At 38.0% G+C, this 18624-nt stretch overlaps 1 protein-coding gene across 2 annotated transcripts in view; it reads left to right on the top strand.

The window, feature by feature from the left end:
* Window positions 1–18624, top strand: part of Atp9b (ATPase phospholipid transporting 9B (putative)) — a 203146-nt gene that overhangs the window by 19616 nt on the left and 164906 nt on the right. For both annotated transcript variants that reach the window (XM_031366142.1, XM_031366141.1), the window contains exons 2-4: window positions 359–532; window positions 5637–5787; window positions 8508–8621. In XM_031366142.1, the coding sequence (XP_031222002.1) occupies window positions 359–532; window positions 5637–5787; window positions 8508–8621 (439 nt within the window). The remainder of the gene's footprint in view (window positions 1–358; window positions 533–5636; window positions 5788–8507; window positions 8622–18624) is intronic.

Genomic DNA, 18624 nt, shown 5'->3' with positions numbered 1-18624 from the left:
GGAGCGGGGGGGGGGGGGGAAGAAGAGGGAGGGAGGGAGAGAGAGAGACAGACAGACAAACAGAGAGAAACAGAGAGAGAGACAGAGAGAGAGAGGGAGAGGGAGATATTGGGCCTGGTATGGGCTTTTGAAACCTCAAAGCCCACGTCCGGTGACATACCTTCTCCAAGGCCATACCTCCTAATCCTTCCCAAAACAGTTCAACCAACAAGGGACCAAGTATTCAAACATGAGATTTTAAAGGCCATTCTCAATTCAAACCACTACAGGTGATTAGTAAAATTTGGCCTGATGTTATCCTAGATGAAATACACTGTATCAGAAGGTCACTTAGCTTTCTGTTCTTCCTTGTAACTAGGTACCAGCTGGAGGATGAGTCTGCCCATTTGGATGAAATGCCACTGATGATGTCTGAAGAAGGCTTTGAGAATGATGAAAGTGATTACCACACCTTACCTCGAGCTAGGATAACACGGAGAAAGAGAGGACTAGAGTGGTTTGTCTGTGGAGGATGGAAGTTCCTCTGTACCAGGTTTGTTATCTGCTGCTACCTGCTTATCGTCTACACAAAGATTACATATGGAACTTTAGCAGCTAGCTTGTTTGTTAGGTGTTATATCTATAATGTTGGTAGGAAAACTAAGGAAAATGCTGTCATCATGGAGTATACTAACAACATCAATACACATCAGAGGATGCTGTTCTGAAAGGGAGAATACAATTTATTATTTTATGAGACATTTTAATGATTAAAACCTGAAGAAAATTAGTAATTTTATGCTGATGCATGGTAGAATTTCATTTGGTATATCAGTGTAAATGGCATTTTTTTCTTTGTCAAAAGGGTTAATATGAACTTTAAAAGTATTATAATTTAATAATAATTATGTGCATTATTCATCTTTAATGACTTGGGATAGGATTCTTCTGTTTAATCAAGTTATTAAGTTAAAAATTCGTCAGATTTCAAGGCATTTCCATGGTATTAACGTAAGCTGGTCTGATTGCTTTTGACTAGATCCTGGTAGGGTAAAGTACAACTGTTTGCCTCACGTGCCATCCCACAGTCACTGGTCCATTAGACTGAATCTTTTAAATGATGAATTGAGGCCATTTGCATCAATTTCTGTAAGGATCTTACAGAAAAGGGGTTTGGTATTGTCTGTAAGTTTTTGGTGATGTTCTGTTTTGTTGGATTATTGGGATTTCCTTTCCTGAATTAGTTTTGACGGCCTATTGAGTTGCTGTTTTGGACATGGTTCCTTTTAAGCCTCATAATTTATCTGGAGTTCATGATCCTTCCTTTTCCCCATGTTAGCGTGTTCCACTAAGAACTTGCTGTGTGCTGGCTTGGTTCTATATATCATGGATTGCCTCACTTCAAACCCTTTACCTATCCAGGTTGCAGTGCAGCTTTGTGAGAGATTAGTGTTGGGTCACAGTACTTTACTTTCAGGCCATGGACTGTTTCGTTCTAAGCTCTTCCGGCTTTTCTGGTTGCTCTAAAAAATCTGGTAATTGTGATATTTCTGCCTTTGTATGTAAGTTGTGTTACTCAGGCTGTTTTTAGGATTTTTTTTTTCACTTTGTCTTTCTGACATCCTGACTGTATGACTCATGGAGAGTCTCTCCGCTGTTATGTCTATACATCCGGACTGTAATATGTCATGGAGAGTCTCTCCGCTGTTACGTCCATACATCCGGACTGTAATATGTCATGAAGAGTCTCCGCTGTTATCTATCTGTCATTCTGTTTCCTCTTACGTTTAGAAGCCGACTTTCCAGAAATTTGGGGATTTTTTCTGCTATACTGTATTCCATTCTATTTTACTTGTGCTCCTTCATTAGCTCTATGAATTACCAGGTTTGGCCTGTTTAGTGCATCAGACTTGTTGGCAATAGTGTCCCTGTCCCTGAGTTTCCCTTATATGTGTCTCTGTATTACTCCTGTAACTTTGTCCCCCCTCTCTGAAGTTAATGCTCATGTCTGCTGACCATCTCCTTTATTTCAGTTACTTCTATTTGATTGTTTTTCAATTTGATTGTTTCAATCTTGCTAATTTTTCCTCCATATTTTGAACTTCAGTTTTAATTTATTATTATGCTTACTTTAGAGATTTTCTTGTCAAGGTCTTGGATGGGTTCTTATTAATTCATATATGTTTGTTTGATCTGATCATTAATCCATTTGAACAATAATGACATTTTGGACTACCTTCTATGGGAGTTGGTTGGTTGGTGATAGGTCTGGGTGGGAAATGTGCCAAAAATATTTTTTGACTTTGTCTTGTTTTATGACTGTTGGAATGGGTTTATTTTGATATTTTCTTCCAAGCCTTTGGGATATTCTCTTTTCTATAAGTCTTCTTAGAGGAATAGATGCATGAAGTTTATCTAAGGGGACTAATGACGCTTGGTGTTCATTATAGGATGGGCTGCTGCTGATCCTCTCTTGGCTATGTGCCAACAGGACCAGGGATAGGACTGGACACCCTAACACCAAGGTGACCAGATGGGATCACCCTTTGTATTCTATGTGCTTGTTAGATACAGGATATAGAATTTCAGGTCGAAGTGAACTCTGTCTTCTCTCTGAGGATGAAGGTTAGAGTCACCGTCCAGAGTAACTCCTGAGGCCATGATCGTACAGACACTGTTCCTTCAGTGGTCACTGGAACCTCAGAGATGAGAATCTCATACCCACAGTGACCTCAGAGACTCTCTGGAACAAATGTTCCAGACTCCCAGGAGACCCTGGGCACACTGGAGGCAAAGCCCAGTCCTATACTGACCTCTGAAACCACTGGACTGAATTCCTGCTTGCAGGATGCTTTGGTCCTACAAGCCTGTGGCCCGAGCACTGTTTCTCTGATTCCACTAATGCTATAGACATTAGTAAACACATTTTCTCATTTTTCCTTTTTTTTGACAACTTTTGTTTTTAAGTGGAATATATAGCTGTTTTACATTTTATATGTATATGGTACTTTCTTCATGGAATACTAAGAATATATTTGAAAATGTATGTCAACAGCAAAAGGACCTGGGTTTAAGAATGTTGAAACAGCTCAATAAAATCTATAGATGTACTTATAAAGTGCTTTATAAGGTTAAATTGTGATCCCTTGGAAAAAGCTAATAGAACCGTCTTTGCTAGGTTAGTAATCAGTGGATATGGCACTAGTGCATGCTCTGTTGCCTTATGGGATATGTAGCATGAGATATCCTTACATTCTTGTTGTTTGGTGGGGGTGGGGTGTCCTATAACAATCATGTATTTAGCAATCATCTTGGACCTAATTCTTTATTGCTTATATATTTTCAGTTTAGATGTTTGTTACTTTGTTTGCAGAATCTCAAGTATCCTTATATTTGGAATTATTGCAGCTGAGTATGGTGGTTCTCACAACAGGTGCATAAACTGTGTTAGCTGCAGGGACAAGTTTGTAATGACTGTTTCAGTACAATTAGGTCATTAGGATTATCCCTGGTTCTCAGTGGCCCCCGCACACTGAGTCAGACCTTGGGGCTGTAGCATGAGTAATTGTACATCTTGTAAGATGACATGAATATTATGTTGTTTTAGTCATGGCAATCAAAGATACTTGCTATTAGATACAATAGGCTAACTTTTAGGAGATAATGTGAAAGACCATCTATATTTTAGGGATTATTTAATTATAAATAAAATTTTAGAAAATAGCTTCTTGACATGTAAATATACTTTATTTAATGCTAGAACACTGCTTTAATTGTAGAAACATTTATAAAAAGCTTATCCTAAAACATTTCAAGGGAAAGTGTAATTTGTGTATTATTGGATTTATTTGAGTTGACAGCATAAAGCACTATATATGTCTAAAAGTGTTCTCTGTAATATAGGATACATAGAAATGTTATTAAGGAAATACCCAGTTATTCTTGAGACTTCTCTTTTGTTGTTCCTTTTAGTTTTTAGTGTTTTCTGATGTTTTGCTTACATAACTTTGCCCTAAAACATTCCCCATAGTTTTTGGTTCTTTGCTTTTTTTCTTAGCTCTGCAGGTCAGTAAGGTAGACACATAATGATTTTTTTGGTGAGACTTAGGGTTTTACATTGTAGCACAGGCTGGCCTGGAACTCACGATGTTGTACAGTCTGGCCTCTGCTTTTGTGGCAGTCTTCCTGTGTCTCAGCCTCCATGCTAGGATTACAAGTGTACTCACCATAGCCAGCTCTTAGAGTATTTTTTAAAATTTTATTTATTTTTAGTTTATATGCATTGGTGTTTTGCCTGCATGTGTGTCTTTGTGAGGTGTCGGATACTATGGAGTTGGAATTACAGACAGTTGTGAGCTGCCATGTGGGTGTTAGGAATTGAACCCGGGTCTTCTGGAAGAACATCCATTGCTCTTAACTGCTAAGCCATCTTTCCAGCCCTATTAGAGAATTTTTAAAAAATATTTTTGAGGTTTATGCTTTTTTCTTTGAGCATTGGAATCCCCCAACTTCTCCTCCTGGTGGAATTTATGGTTGATATGAACAATTGGGGTTGAGGAGGGAAGCACACCCTCCCAGCCTATTATGAGCATATCTGTTCAGTTCTGTTCAGTAGATACTTGATACTTGCTCTCTAACACCTATTTGGTTTTGTCTGTGCACAATGACATAATTAGCAATAACACATTTCCTAAATTTGCAATGTACTTTTTAAATGCTTAGCTTTGTATATTTACTTTTTAACTTAGATCTGTCGTTGTATATTTATATATCAATTATTTGTAGCAGATCAAAATTTTGTAATACCATGCATTTCTGAGGAATTACTCTTGAATTTTGAAAGCGGAAAAGAAGGATTTTTATAAGTAGCTGTATTCACTTTGAGGTACCTGACCCATAGTTAGTTTGTTCTGAGGTGGTGGTCTGTAAGAGTCACTATAATAATGGGAGCTTCTAGACCTCTTATGTCCCATGGACGCTAGCTGAAGATCTGAGTTGTCAGTTTTAATTAAAATTAACAAGCCTGTCTGTGGCTACTAGATTGTGTATTGGACAGTGTCAGCGTGGGGTCTCCTTGTACCAGAGCCAATATTCCAGAATGATGACTGCAATGACACCACCAGAAGACCTACAGAGCCAACTAACTTGGGCCCATGGGGCTCACAGAGCCTGGGCCACCAGCCAGGGAACATGCTGGGGCTAGCCCAAGGCCCCTATACGTTTGTAGCAATGTGCAGCTTGTTCTTTATATGGGTTCCCTAACAATGGACTGCATGGTTGGGCCTCAGTGGGAGAGGACTAGATAGATGTCCCAGGTGGGATAGTGCCCAAGAGGGGGCTCCCCTGTCTGTGAGGAGAAGGAGAGGGGGCTATGGGAGGAGGGATTTCTAAGGGTGGGACTGGGAGGAGAGGACTGAGGGGCTGCTGTGATTGAGATGTAAAATGAATAAAAAAAATAAATTATTGGGAAAAAAAGAATGGCAACTTAGTAATGTTAAAATGCATATTTAAAGGCATAGGGTAATGATAGGTTAGCATTAGACAGAAAGGTTAGTGTCCAAGGAATATAGACAATCAATGTTGATTTCTAAATATGTACTTAGTTTAGACCTTTCAAAAAGCATATATAATATATGTATATCTTTTGTCTCGTACAGTTGCTGTGATTGGCTAATAAATGTTTGTCAAAGGAAGAAAGAGCTGAAAGCTCGAACAGTGTGGCTTGGATGTCCAGAGAAGTGTGAAGAAAAACATCCTAGGAATTCTATCAAAAATCAGAAATACAATGTATTTACCTTTATACCCGGGGTAAGAAGATTGCATCTTCAGTGTCAGTTGATGTCCCAGCTTTTTGCCTTCTGAAGACACATGTCGAAACTCTGCTTGTTGATAATCACTGTTTGGCAATTTCATACCTCCCCATTTCAAATAATTTATATTTTCTTGGCTCTGTCTACTTAAGAAAATGCATGATTTTATTATTGCTTTCAGTTCTTGATAAACATTTATGATATAAGAATATAAAAGTATAGAAATAAGAACAGATAAACACATTTTAATTCTGGGGACACTTGATATTTGTTTGGAGGGAAAATTAGAATAAATGTTGAAGTCTGCTGAGGAATTTCACAAAGGAAGTATAACGATTTGTTCACAGTAACAAGATATGTCTCTGTATTTATTTTAGACACCTTTTTATATCAAGCTGTTAATCTCATGCCTTGTTATATTGTTAGCTCATTAGTTACCTAGAATTGAGTATATTGTTAAATTTAAATACTAAAGTTTAAATATCTTATTATTTTTGTTTCTAATAAAACTTTTAATTAAATTATAAAACTAGGTTTATCATGAATTTGGAATATTGGATTAATTTTTGCTTTCTATATGTTGTTTCCTATTTTAATAGGTTCATGCTTTTTTATGAGTGTAAAGGTAGCTGATGTGGGTTATATTATTATATATCTTTATTTTACAGTAACTTGTTTTCTTTCTAATAATTGATTCTTAGAAATTAAAATAGCTATCTTTAGAAAACATTCACTCATGTACCTTATATTTCTGTAACAAATGTTGGTAAAATTTAGCTGTTAGTTCTTACTCTATTGTGTAAGGAATCTCTTTATTATGTGAAATAAAAGTTGCTTTCTCTTTTATGTTTGATAAAGTAATTACAATGAATTTCTTTTGGACCATAATGGTCTTCCCAACTCCAGGTCCCCAACCGTTCACTAATAGGCTTGATCTCCATAATCAAAAGAACAATCTCTTATTAGTACAATCAAATAGAAACTGTCTTTCAGTCAGATAAATATTCTCATCTGTTTTTGATCAAAGCTGCTGTTTTACACTTCTCCTTAAGTGTAAATTATTGAATACAAAGTGTCTAAGAATGATGCATTGTCCTAAAGATTACTAAGGTCATTGAGAATATTGTAAAGTATTGGTCATAGTTAAAGCCAGTAGTGTAACTCACCTTTGATGAGTATGAGTTCTGACAGCCATTGGCTGCATCCTGAGAATACCTGTTGATGGCTCTGCACAATGCCTGGTTACTGTGTGCATGATTTCTTTCCTTATCAAGTCCTGAAATTAGTCTTTTCATCTAAAACGTAGTATTTCAGAAACATTTAGTAATTACACAGTAGGAATTCTATGCCATTTTTAGCACAAATGGCAATTTCTGAATTGCTAATAGATATAATTTGTGCTGAGATTTTATAGAAATTGCTGAAGAAAAAGAGCTTTCTTTCCTGCTGAGATTAATTTATGAAATAATTCAAAACATTTTTAGACAGCAATTGAGCATGATTATGGATATAAACACATTGAGTGTAACTGTTTTTGTCACACACAGAATTGTGTGATGATGCAGGTACTTCAGTACGTACAAACTGGTTCTAGCTCTTTAAGCCAGCAGAAACCATTTAACCCATTGATCTCTTGTTGAGATCGCTGTGTCTTTCACCTAGCACAAGGAATGGCTTCCCAGGAGACTTTGATTTACAGTTTACAACTTTGCAAGCTTAACTGAAAGTAAACTGCCTTTTGAATTATTTCTTCTTTTCTTTCTTTCTTGCTCTCTCTATTTCTCTCTTTCTCTCTTTCTCTCTCTCTCTTTCTCTCTCTTTCTTTCTTTCATTCTCTTTCTTTTTCTTTTTTATATAGTCCTGTCTGTCCTAGAACTCACTATGTAGACCAGACTGGCCTTGAGCTCCTCCTGGCTCTGCCTCCCTAGTACTGGGAATAAAGGCACGTGCTATTATTATTTGTTCTTAACTATAACTCCAACAGATTCTTTTTAAAATAATTTTCTCTTTTCTTTTTCTTTTTTTTTTTTTTTTTTTTTTTTTTTTTTTTTTGGCAATGCTGTGATTAAACCTAGGGCCTCATGCATGCTGGCCCGGGGTTCTACCACTGAGCTGCTATCGTCAGTTCTTACTCTCTGAAGAAGACTCACTACAGAAACAAGCAAATAAACCTTTCTAGTTTTAGCAATCTTAAAAGTATTAAATGATGACATTTATTTCATATTTGAAAATAATGTGAAAAATCAAGTACTAAAAGACACTAAAGAGTATATATAGCCTGTTTTTTTCCTGAAAACTGGTCTGTTGTTTACATAGTTTCTTGGTACTGGGTTCTATTTTGAGAGCTAAATCAGTCAAGTATCATGTAGTCATGCTTGGATCGATTGACTTGTTTAATATCTATTTGTAAAGCTCAATGTCTATGCTAAAAAGCATACTATTATATCTTATATGTGTGTGTGTGGGTGCGTGTGTATATATATAAATACATATATATAAATACATATATAAACACGCATGTACACATAAGATATATATATATACATATATGCACACACACATATATATGTGTATATAGGTCAAAATTAATTAATTTACTCTGAACCATCATATTTTTACTGATGGAAATGTGTTTGCATGTTATGATGAGTTTAATTGATTGAAGTATTAATACATTTTTCTTGAAGGGATTATACTAATTTCTTTATTTCTTCTTAGGTTTTGTACGAACAATTCAAGTTTTTCTTGAATCTCTATTTTCTGGTAGTTTCCTGCTCACAGTTTGTACCAGCATTGAAAATTGGCTACCTCTACACCTACTGGGCTCCTCTGGTAAAATACTTCTATAGTTATGTTACATTTTTTAATACTTAGCATATAATTTGAAGATTGAGGTGATTGGGATAAATTGACTGTATTTGAACATTTGTTAAAGAACATGCTAAGTTTAGTGACTTAACTCCCAGGTCCTGTAGTGTGTTGTCAGTGTCCCTGCCAGCATAGCTGCAGCCGTGTATCTTCCTCCTTTTGCCTGGGCCCTCTGCGTCTAGACTGGGGTAGCAGTAGCCTGCCTGCTCCTATTTCTTCCTGTGCCCTGTAGCTGCTGGGAATGGTGCTGCTTGGCTCTGTTGAGTTACTCCGGACACTCACCTGATGTGAGTTCTAAGGTACTGGACTGCAGGGAAGTGTCTGTAAGGTACTGGACTGCAGGGAAGTGTCTGTAAGGTACTGGATTGCAGGGAAGTGTCTGTAAGGTACTGAACTGCAGGGAAGTGTCTGTAAGGTACTGGACTGCAGGGAAGTGTCTGTAAGGTACTGGATTGCAGGGAAGTGTCTGTAAGGTACTGGACTGCAGGGAAGTGTCTGTAAGGTACTGGACTGCAGGGAAGTGTCTGGTTTTTTGCCCACTTTTTGAAAGGCTGGTAATGGTATACTATATTCTGTCTTTGTAGTTTTATGATTTGTTGATTATTTTGGTTGCTTTTTTTTTGTTGTTAGATCAGTGGTTCTCAACCTGTGGGTCACGACCTCTTGGGAAGTCAAATGACCCTTTCACTGGGGGTTGCCTAAGATCATTGGAAAACACATATTTACATTTTGATTCATAACAGTAGCAAAATTACAGTTATGAAGTAGTAAACAAAAATACTTTTATGACTGGTGGTCATCACAACATAAGGAATGTATTAAAGGGTTACAGCATTAGGAAGGCTGAGAACCATTGGGCTAGATAACTAGAGGAAATACAACAGGTGAAATTATTCCCTCTGTGCTAGTGCTCACATCTCCCCAACATGTGACCTTCAGAGTTGAAGGTCCAAGTAGTCTTCTCTTGAGCTTGTCCATGCTGTCTTGTGTATGTCTGCTTCCTAACCAGGGACTTCCCAGGGAGGCCATGGGCCTTTGTTCCAGGTCAGGGTTAGTGCTCATCATTATTAAAGTCATACTGAGGTGTTAGTGACTGCATAAGAGTAGGCTAAACTTGAGGAGTACCAGCAGCAATCTATAATTGCATGGACTAGAAACACAAAGTTCTGAATAAATGAATGCATGTTTTATTCCATAGAAGTTAGGCTCAAGGACACATTGGCACTGATCTAGGAACAAAAGTGACTTACAGCGCACCTCCACTGTAACATGATAGTCTATCTGGGCCACCATTTGCAGGTTGTCAGTGTATATGGAAGACCTTTAAAATGAGCTTACTGTTTTGAAAGGATTTATTCTTTAGAGGTGTGGTTATTGATAAGACAAAAGAATGCTTAGTGTTAATTTTTGAGTAAGTTTTAAAATAGAACTGCAAAAGTCTATGAAACTAGGAAGGAGCCCACAAGAGGAGACAGAGATGTGTTGAGGAATGTGGGAGACCAGTGAGACACTTAAGGCATGAGAGCAGAAAGGAAGCTGTGAGGAGTGGGTAGAGCTGTACAGGGTAGGGGAGCACCATAGAGGAGAAGAGCCGGGAGGAAAAGAAAAAGACACATTTTGTTTGAAAAGGCTGTAATGAAACTGAACACTATGCATGCTAATAAAAAAATGTAAAGTGTGTGTAGGATAGTCTTTTGACCAGCTCCTTTGTATCTAGCACTAGCATAGGCAATGTTGATACAATGGTGAACAAAGCTAGACAAAAGCCTGTTCCAATAGACCTTTAATTGTCAGGGAGAAGATAGCTTAGAAATAGCTCCATAGTGCTAGGTTTCTTAGTCATGGCTGAAAAGAAGAAAATAGGAAACAGAATAAAGGGTAGAGAAAGATAGAGGTAGGTTTAGGTAAGATTGGGTCAGGGAGGGTGTTTTGGAGGGAGTGGCAATTGAATGACAAGATAGCTGGCCTTTACAGAGAAGAAAGAGTTTGAGGCAGAAGGAACAGCAGTTGTGTGTGAGTGCCATGCTCCATGGCATGAGGTGGTTATCCTGCAGGAGAGTGTGGGTAGGAGGGTACAGAGGTCGCAAAGGCTGAGTTATTTCCTCCAGGGCATAAACATACAGATTACAGAGAATATCCATGACTGGAAGAGGGTGGGTTTTCCTCTGGGTGAATATAAATCAGTGTTCACATCTATGCAAAAAGTAGAAGAGTAGTTTCAGGTAAGTGACCGTGGTGGTTGAATATTGATTGGCAACTTGATTGGATTGCTGTATACCCTGGAGGTTAGGAAAGCACATGTATTTGTGAGATAATTAGACTTAGATCATGGGGGCTCTGGTCTCTCTGCTGTGATGGACTGACACATGAGCTAAAATGCAAAACAAACCTTTTTTTCCCTCAGTTGTCTCTTGGGTGTGTTCTCACAGAGGTGTGAAGGGAGGGAGCAGGTGACTGACTGTCTTCTTCCACCCTCTAGAGGTATCTTTTGAACTTAATGTAAGGGTGCAATTTTTTGCATTTCTTAGTAACTTTTATGACTCAGGAATATATCATTAAAATAGCATGCTTAAAACTATTTTATGAAAGCTACCTTACTTTGCAACATGTTTTTCTGTTAAACATAGGCTTATAAAATTAGGTCACATTTGCACATGTATGTGTACCCATTTCATCTTTCATTTATCTATTTTTTTTAAAAAATAAGATTACATTATATCTTAATTGTCTAGTCTCTTCATAGTTTGTGTCTAAATTTTGAATAGAGATTGTTTAACTAATAGTTTGTTTATTCATAACTCCTCATGTACATTTGGAAAACAGTATGTATGCTACATACTTCCAAGGAGTTTATTTTAATTGCTTTATTGATTTACTTATTTTTGAGACAGTTTTCTCACTAAAGTAGACCTATGTGTCCTATAATTCATTATATAGACTGGCCTCAGACTCACAGTGATCTTCTCTCTGCCAGTGCTAAGATTAAAGGTACACTACCATGTTGGGCTTATTTTTTATTACTTTTTGGTGAAGGCAGTATAACATTAAAGAAAATTTTACAACAGGAAAAGTATTTGCTAATATTGATAACAACTATATTTATGATTTTAATGTGTTTATTTCTTGCCTCTTTTCCTATAGTTTTGTTTACCATTTAAATATTTGTAGTTTGGATTAAAATTTATTTTAACTTAAGCAATGATAGTCTGGGAATGCAAATTTTTAAAAATCTGACGCAAGGTATATTCAGTCATATTTTGCTTTTGCTCTTTGCTTTTATTATTAAGTCTGGTTTTACTATTTTTTTTAAAACATTAATTTATTTTTTGTTGATCAAGTTTCAGTTTGTATCCTTGGCTATCTAGTCTAGGACTCCTTACATAGACCTTGATGGCCTCAACTCATAGAGATCTGTCTGCATCTGTCTTCCAATAGTTTCCTCCAGGCTTTAAGCAAAAATGAAATAACCTTTCATTTGGATACTTAATCAAGAATTTTGTTTGATATTTTCATAAAGTTCATTATTTTAGCCATGGTTGAAATGAATGTATGTATTCGTGTGTGTGTGTGTTTGTGTGTGTGTGTGTGTTTGTGTATGTGTGTGTGTATGTGTGTGTGTATGTGTGTGTGTGTGTATGTGTGTGCATGTTTGTGTGTGTGTGTATGTGTGTGTGTGTGTGTGTGTGTATGTGTGTGTGTGCTTGTGCTTACATGCTTATGCATGCACATAACATATTGTACACCAAGGCAGCTTTCCTTGTTTTCATGTTTGTACTCATTTCCAACTCTGGTTTCCTTTTAAGTCTGTTAGCTTAAATTTTCAGGTATGGGTTTGTTTTTGAAGTGCTTTGTAATTGTTCGGCATGCAAGATTTAACATTAATTGTATTTAGATAATTATTTTAATTAATATAGAAGCACTTCATTATTCATGTAAGGAGTAGAAGTGAAAAGCCCTTTTATGTGTCACTTTTGACAGGGCTTTAATTCTAGTGTCATAGTTAGATCTGAGAATTGAGCTATTTTTATGATGTTTTCTTTTGTTTCTTGGTTTTGCAGTAGCAAAATTTGTATCTGGGGGATAAGAAGAATGACTACTGATGAATATTTGTGCTGCATGAATGTATCTTATCATTTGATTTAGCAGAAATCTTAAAGAGCAAACACATAGGTTCATCTTCAAATCCAAGAAACAGGCTTCTGATATGTTGGCTTTGAAATAGAAACTTACCAAAGAAATTTAAAAAATAACCATATGGCACTCATTACAGAATTATAAGATAGGTTCAATATTTTTATTATTAAATATTATTATTGTATTGAATTCACAAATAAAGACATCACAGCTAGATTAAGGAAGTCTGTCACCCAAACATGTGCCCAGTCCCAATCTCTATATCTCAGTGAAATATAAAGAGTAGACATTCTAAAACCATGAAGCTTTGCTTAGGGTTTTGCATTTTATTTAGAATTTTGTGTACTTACTCATTGATGTAGACCAAAAAGTCTATTCTTAAGTGACAGCTTAAGAGATAAGAAGATAAAAGGTAGAAAAACGGGGGTCAGAAGGTCTTACACAAGCTATGTCTTATACAAAACAAGTTTACTAAGAATCACATATGTACAATTTGCAAGGGAAAAATGGAATACAGTCAGAGGAAAGCTGTCATACAATGAGATGAAGTTTGTAGGAAACTAATCAAGCAATGGTGGTACACAGGTTATCTCAAAAACATTTGCAGACTAGCACAGCTGTCTCAGGACTGATAGCCCGAGCGCCTTAGGGTTGAAAGGGTTAGGTTCTCAGGATTTAGAGTCTGTCTTCTCTTAGAGCTTTGACCCCAGTGCAGTATTGGTTCTGCCAAGTATATTCTTAGTTTTAAAGAACAGTCTGTTATTTTTCAATACTCAGGGCCTCAGGGAAAGCCTAGTGTCAATACAAAAACAAGCCCCCCCCCCCCCAAAAAAAAACCTATGACAAAGTTGAAACTAGAAAAACCATAAGCTTCATGACTTCTTACACAATTCCTGTATCCTTTGTCTCCATTCTGTCCTTCCTTGTCACCTGATTTTACCTCATTTTGGTTGTCTTTCTAAGTGTTCTACTCTACCCACACTCAAATCTGTTCATGTATGTACATATATCCGTCACAGGCTTGGATCTACATATAAGGGAAAAACATGATTTTTTTTTTCTGATGTGGGCGACCTTGCTTAATACTATCCAAGTCTGTCCATTTTCTGCTAATTTCATGTTTCAATTTTTCTTACAGCTGAATAACTATTTTTTAAAATGTCCATCATCCCTATTTACTAGGGAAATGCTCTTAAAACTACCTTGAGATGGCACCTCTCCTAAGAAAGGTTGGAGAGGATGTGAGGAAATACACACTTCCTCTCTGCTACTAGAAGTGCAAATTAATGCATGCTGCCATTATAGAAAATCATTTGCGAGGTTCCTAAAAATGATACAGAACAATCATGCAACCCAACTGGTTCACTCCTGGGCATATAGTCATTGAATTCCATGGCCTAGTATAGAGATATTTGCACATCCATGTTTATTGTTGTTTTATTTATGGTAGCAATGAAATGGAACCAATCAAGGTGTTTGTCAACAGGTGAATGGATAATGAAAATGTGGAACATAGAAAATGGAGTAATAATCAGCTATAAAACTTAATTAAAAAAGATTAAGTCCACAGATATTTGTAGATATTTTTATTAAAATAAAATGTAAAAATCTTAACCAGAAAACTAAAAATATAGATTCTACAATCTGTATATACATCTTTAAAAAAACAATGTCCAGGGCACATTTTTTTTAATACACATATATATATTTTGAAATCTTTTCTCTGCTTGCTCTCATCTTTGGTCACATTGCTCAGAGAATGATTGTACTGGCTGGTTTTGTGTGTCAACTTGACACAGGCTGGAATTATCACACAGAAGGGAGCTTCAGTTGGGGAAGTGCCTCCATGAGACCCAGCTGTGGGGCATTTTCTCAATTAGTCATCAAGGGGGTAGGGCCCCTTATGGGTGGTGCCATCCCTGGGCTGAAAGTCTTGGGTTCTACAAGAGAGCAGGCCGAGAAAGCCAGGGGAAGCAAGCCAATAAGGAACATCCCTCCATGGCCTCTGCATCAGCTCCTGCTTCCTGACCTGCTTGAGTTCCAGTCCGGACTTCCTTTAGTGACAAACAACAATGTGGAAATAAGATGAATAAACTCTTTCCTCCCCAACTTGCTTCTTGGTCATGATGTTTGTGAAGAAATGGAAACTCTGACTAAGATGACGATTTAACTAGCATTTCTAGATTTCTCTTATCTGAAAGCCACTAAAATATAAAACCATCTTATAGCAGGTGCTCATAAAACTGAGAGTCTATCATCCACTACTTTATAGTAAATAAATTATTTCAAGTGTAGTATATTCCCTCTACTTTGTAACTAATTTGGAAATTTTAAATTTTATTTATGAATACTGGTGTTTTGCCTGCATGGGTTCCAAAGGTCAGAAGAGGGCATTGGATCTTCTTTTGCCATGTATGTGCTGTGAATCAAAGCCATGTTCTCTGAAAGAGTAACTGGTGCTCTTAATTGCTTGATCTGTCTCTCTTATACCCCATAAACTACAATACTTTAAAAATTAGTATTACTCTCATTGATGTTATTAATCAGCTTTATTTCTGAACTACTTTCTCTTGTGCTTTTCCTTATGCCCAGAAACATAAAATGAAAATAAAGTGATTTTTTTTCTAACATTCTAGATCAGAATAAAAATTATTTTTATTTAGTGAGGGCGACTAGGCCTATACTTGGGGAAGAATCAAGTATTTGTATACATACACTTTTGTATATGTGTTGTATGTACTTGTTTGCATGTATGTGGAACCCAGAGATAAGGTTTGGGTGTCTTTTTCCTCTGATTCTGGTCCTCATGGACTCTCTGGTGAGCAACGTATATCTGTCATACTTGATTTCCTTGGAGTACATACACAGGAATCCAACAGCTGGGCATATGGTAGATCTATTTTAGATGCCCTTGGGCTGTTTTGCGGTAGTTGGGCTAGTTATGTTAGCAGTGTATGAGGATCCCTTTTGTGCACATCTTTACCAGCATTTGTTTTTGTTCTTTGTTCTAGGACAGCTAGAGTTGTAAAGAGAAACCCTATTTCCAAAAAGCAAACACTGAGGGAGGGAGGGGTCAGGAAGGCAGGCAGGTAGGAAGGAAACAGGTTTCTATGGGAAGGTAATAAAATATATTAAGATAGAACAAAAGCTAACATGCTAGTTTTGACCAAACAAAGAGCCCAGGAGGAGACACAAGAAACTCAGACCCATTTCTTCATATGCTTGGGAATCACATAAAACAGTACCTGGAACCCAATAATCGGTATGGTAAAAAGAAGTATATATATGTACTATGAGAATAAAAAAAAAATAGATACAATTTTAAGAAGAAGATCCCTGATGTGCCGTTCTGAGACAGCGAACCTCCAGAGAAGCCCTTGTTCATTCCCTTTGGCCACCACTGCTGGGCATGAAGCTGCTTGTAAGAGTGGTTTGTTTCCCAGTGAGACTCACTTGGAGGGAACTAAACTTTCATTTGCAAGTGGTTAGCAATTGGAGATGGATCTGGGTTAGGGATGGGGGCGTGCGTGCATGCATGCGTGCGTTCACTTCTCCTTTCAGCTCTAGAACCACAAGTGGTGCAGGCCCAGTGGATGGTGCTTCAGTGTGTGAGTTCCTGTGTGTGTGTGACTGTTCATGTGGAGGACCTCGTTTCCTTTGTCGCCCTCCATCCCCTCTGCTGCTTACACTCTTTCTGTCTCTCCTCCTTTGGTGTTCCAAGAGTCCTTGGGGGACAGGGGAGGTTGGGGATTTGCTGGAGACATCCTGTTTAGGGCTGAGTGTTCCAAGATCTCTCACTTCATAAGTAGTAAGTCTCTGCCTTTATGATTCTCTGATGATGACTTTGGAAGGCATTCATCCATGACTGTAGCAGAATGACATGAGGAGTTACTTTATTGCTATAGTTTTGTTTGTTTGTTTGTTTAGATCAGTAGTATTTGGTTTCACTCTAGGTCTGGGCTATATAGACTCTGGGTTTTGGTTATCTAAGCAATGTTGAATATGGGTTCTACCTTGTGGAGTGGGCCTCAAGACAAAGCAGAAATTGGTGGGTTATCCTCACAGACTGTGTGCCACCATTGTGCTAGCACTACCTTGTAGGCAGAACACTGTCACTGATCAGAGGGCTTGTAGCTATGTTCTTTTCTAATTTTGTTAATTTGGATATTCTCTCTGCCTTTCGGTTAATTTGGATAAGGGTTTGTCAGTCTTACTGGTTTTCTCAACCAGTTATTTGTTTCATTGATTCTTTGTTTCTCATTTTTTAATTTGTTTCTTTTTTATGGATTTTGTTCCTAAGTTTGATTATTTCTTGCTACCTTTTCTTTTTGGGTGTGATTTCTTCTTTTTGTTCTAGAGTGTTCATGTGTTGTTTAGTTGCTAGTATGAGATTGCTCCAGTTGTTGGTTTTTTTTTTTTTTTTTTTTTTTTGTAGGCATTTAGTGCTATGAACTTGCTAGAACTTCCTTCTTTGTGTCTTGTTTCTTTCTTAGGGGATGATCTATAATTTCATTCAACTCCATAAAGCCTTTGATTTTTTTCTTTATCATTTTTCATTCACTAGTTGTTCATTTTCCTTGAATTTATAAGCCTTTTATTTTTTCTGGTCTTGTTGATATCCATTTTCCCAGTAATTTATTTACTTTATATCCCCACATCCTTGTCCCCTTCCCAGCCCCTCCTCCTCCTCCACTCTCCTTTTGCCTCTGAGGTGGAGACACCTCCCCCAAACCCCCACCAACCCACCCTAGCCCATCAGGTCACTGCAGGATTAGGCTTATCCTTTCCCACCTAGGCCAGACAAAGCAGCCCAGTTAGGGGAACAGGATTCACAGGCAGGCAAGAGAGTCAGGGACAGCCCTGGCTCCAATTGTTGGGGGGACCCAAGTGAAGACTAAGCTGCTCATCTGCTACGTATGTACAGGGAGGTCTAGGTCCAGCTCATGGATGCTCTTTGGTTGGTGGTTCTCAGAGCCCCCAAGGGTCCATGTTCCTTGAGTCTGCTGGTCTTCTTGTGGAGTCCCTATCCCCTCTAGGTCCCTTAATCCTTTCCCCGATTCTTTAACAGGACTCCCTGAGCTCTGTCTACTGTTTGGCTGTGGATCTCTGCATCTGTTTCCATCAGCTGCTGGGTAGAGCTCTCAGGACAGTTATGTGAGGCTCCTGTCTGCATGCATACTAGAGTATCTTTAATAATTGGTTCTTGCACATGTGATGGGTCTCAAGTTGGGCCAGTCATTGGTTGGCCATTCCCCCAGTCTCTGTTCCATCTTTGTCCCTGCACATCTTGTAGGCAGGACTAATTTTGGGTGGAAGATGTTGTGGGTGGCTTGGTTTCTTTAACCCTCCACTGTGAGTACTGCCTGGCTACAGGAGGTAGCTATTTCAGGCTCCATAATCCCTCACTGATAGGAGTCTCAGCTAGAGTCATCCTCCTAGACTCCCTGGAGACTCCCCCATCTCAGGCCTCTGGCAAGTCCTAAAGACGCCCCCCCACACACACACACACTGATTTCCATTCACTCTTCTGACCCTCTCTCCTCACTCACCCTATACCTGATCTCACCTGTTCTCCTCCCCCATCTCTTCTCCCACCCAGTTTCAGTTTTAATCCATTGTAGTCAGTCCAAATCTCTCAGAACCAAATCTGAGCACTCAGCCTGAACCGGCCGACTCCCCTGAACCCCAGCTAAACCAGCTGGAACACCCTGGCATGCCAGTCTCCTCGGCGGAATAGTCTCCGCCGAACTCCTGTCGACATCTTGGCGAAAAAATCTTCGCCATCAAATTTAGTAGAATTGAGAGCTCTAGTGTTATAAATTCAACCCAGCCC

This window comes from Mastomys coucha, unplaced genomic scaffold (assembly GCF_008632895.1).
Source record: "Mastomys coucha isolate ucsf_1 unplaced genomic scaffold, UCSF_Mcou_1 pScaffold13, whole genome shotgun sequence".
In the NCBI taxonomy this organism is placed as follows: domain Eukaryota; kingdom Metazoa; phylum Chordata; class Mammalia; order Rodentia; family Muridae; genus Mastomys; species Mastomys coucha.
The sequence above is the reverse complement of the archived record's forward strand: the minus strand, read 5'-3'. Positions and strand labels throughout refer to the sequence as shown.